The sequence below is a fragment of the Limulus polyphemus genome, unplaced genomic scaffold (genome assembly GCF_000517525.1).
Source record: "Limulus polyphemus unplaced genomic scaffold, Limulus_polyphemus-2.1.2 Scaffold7853, whole genome shotgun sequence".
NCBI lineage: Eukaryota > Metazoa > Arthropoda > Merostomata > Xiphosura > Limulidae > Limulus > Limulus polyphemus.
Window position 1 is genome coordinate 16,527 of NW_013673463.1, and position 2,124 is coordinate 18,650.

General features: G+C 32.3%; 1 protein-coding gene across 1 annotated transcript in view; it reads right to left on the reverse strand.

Annotated features, from left to right (window-relative positions):
* LOC106474920 (carcinine transporter-like) overlaps positions 1-2,124 on the reverse strand; it is a 33,591-nt gene that overhangs the window by 12,877 nt on the left and 18,590 nt on the right. The window contains exon 5 of the mRNA XM_022403176.1: positions 1,192-1,318. Within this exon, the coding sequence (XP_022258884.1) occupies positions 1,192-1,318 (127 nt within the window). The remainder of the gene's footprint in view (positions 1-1,191; positions 1,319-2,124) is intronic.

Genomic DNA, 2,124 nt, shown 5'->3' on the forward strand with positions numbered 1-2,124 from the left:
TGTCTATTAATAAAAACTAACAAAGACACTACCAATACAATACAGAAGAACGTTTCGATGGATATTTCATGAAATAACTAAATATTTCATAGGTGTTGGTATTTTATACCAGGACGACAATTTTGCACGTATGAGCGAAACGGTTAGGTTAGAGACCGCCAAGGTTCAGGTATAGCAGCTCCTAATCCTGCACTCCTGACTGTTCAGTATTACCCGCTAATACAGGTTTTGTTTTTGTCCAGATACTGCAATCAAGCTTTTATAAAGCCTGTTCAGAAGCATCGCGACTCGAACCTTCGGCCTTTCACTAGGCCACGCTCAGACCAATATTTCTGAACAAGAATTAACCAGTGTTTTTTCTAGTTCAGTAAATTTCAGCTGAAGAAAATGGTTGTTAAAGTAAAAATGTCTTTGTGTTCCTAGGTGTTTATGAAAAAAACAATAATATAATATAATATAAATAATATTAATAATCGAAAACGATAGATGAGAAATTATTATATATTGTTACGTAACAATATTATATGAATATTTTATTTTTTGCCATTAAAAACTTTTCTGTACTTAATTTAGTGTTGTCGTTGTTGTTGTTCACTCTAGAAAATAAAAATATAAGAATTATTATTTTGAATACGTGAATAATTTTGAGTTAAAAGTAAACGAGTACACTGTGATATTCACGATATCTGTCAATTTGTTATTTATATGGAAATAAATTTCTTCAAAAAATGACTTTTTAACTTAGATACTTGTAATGTACCATAAATGTTTTCATACAGTTACGACTGTGAAAAAGTTTGTGATTTGCCAGATTCGGTGTTTTATCCCTCACATAAATAGGGCTGTTATGATAGGCCTTCAATTATATTACCGAAAGTTACGATTCACTCATGTGCGTAATACCAAATTAATACTTAATCTCATTAGGGATTTAGAGTTGTAAGAGAATTTCTGTTTGTGCCAAAAAGTCGAGCAAAGCAGCGAATATAGATTGTTAAGTCATATACGCTTGTATTTAAGTACTAAATACAAGCGTCAGTGACTTAACATGAGATGGATTTACGTAATATAATAACACGACCACATATTCTTAATCAACAAGCCTAAAATGCTTATTTGTAAAGTCAGTCATTAAGCGGTGACATATAATCACATAAAATTATTCAAATATTAAAATATAAATTAACTTACTGTCAGTCTTTTCACTAGATCAGGAGGCACAGGTCGTCCATTTGTCTTGGCCATTTCAGTCAGAATTATTACTGCTTCTTCGTAACGTCCAACAGATACCAACCATCTAGTACTTTCAGGCAAAAATCTGAATAGTAGAACAACTTTAAAAAATATCAACGTGTAAGGCAATGACAACTGGTAAGAATAATACTGTGGAAAATGTTATGAAATCGTTACAACGTAATGACCAACGTCAAGTAGGCTTAGCTCAAGTTATGAAGAATTTAGTACGATCTTCTAATTATATTAAGGTTAACTGCTTTTTAAATCACAAATTAGGTAAAATACATAAGGTAAATAAAGATCAATGTAAAAAATTATACAGTTAATTTCCAGACTACTTTCGAAATACTAAGTACGTCATTTTCAAAGGTATACGTTATATTCAAAGGTAATTGAACGTAGTTGGGTAATTAACTGAATATTTTTGTAATTGATTTTTAGTTAACTTGCGTTTTTTTTTTTTACTTAATTTGTGCTTTAAAAAGTAGTTAATTTTAATATCAGGCTTAGCTTATCTTAAGTGTACTTTGAACTCGACAATGTAAGGCCGCATTTCTGTAATTTTTCTTTATTGAAAACTTTTTTTGGGAAACAAATGTACGAGTAGAAAACAGTTTTTTAAGAAGGGACTATTACGACAGCGGTAGTCACGTGACTGCGGTAACACATCATGATATTCTCGAAGGATCGGGGAACATCACGAATAATCCAGTATGTGCTAGGCGCCCTCTATTCCTGTATATAAGTGCGCCGGATAACGTGAGACAAATCAGTCGGAACTGAATTGCAGACAGGCAGAAATAAAGACGGACAACTGAGTCAAGCGCGGTAGTGACCGTAAATAAGTGTGTGAATCGTTGTGAATTATAGCGTGTGCTTAAAGTGACT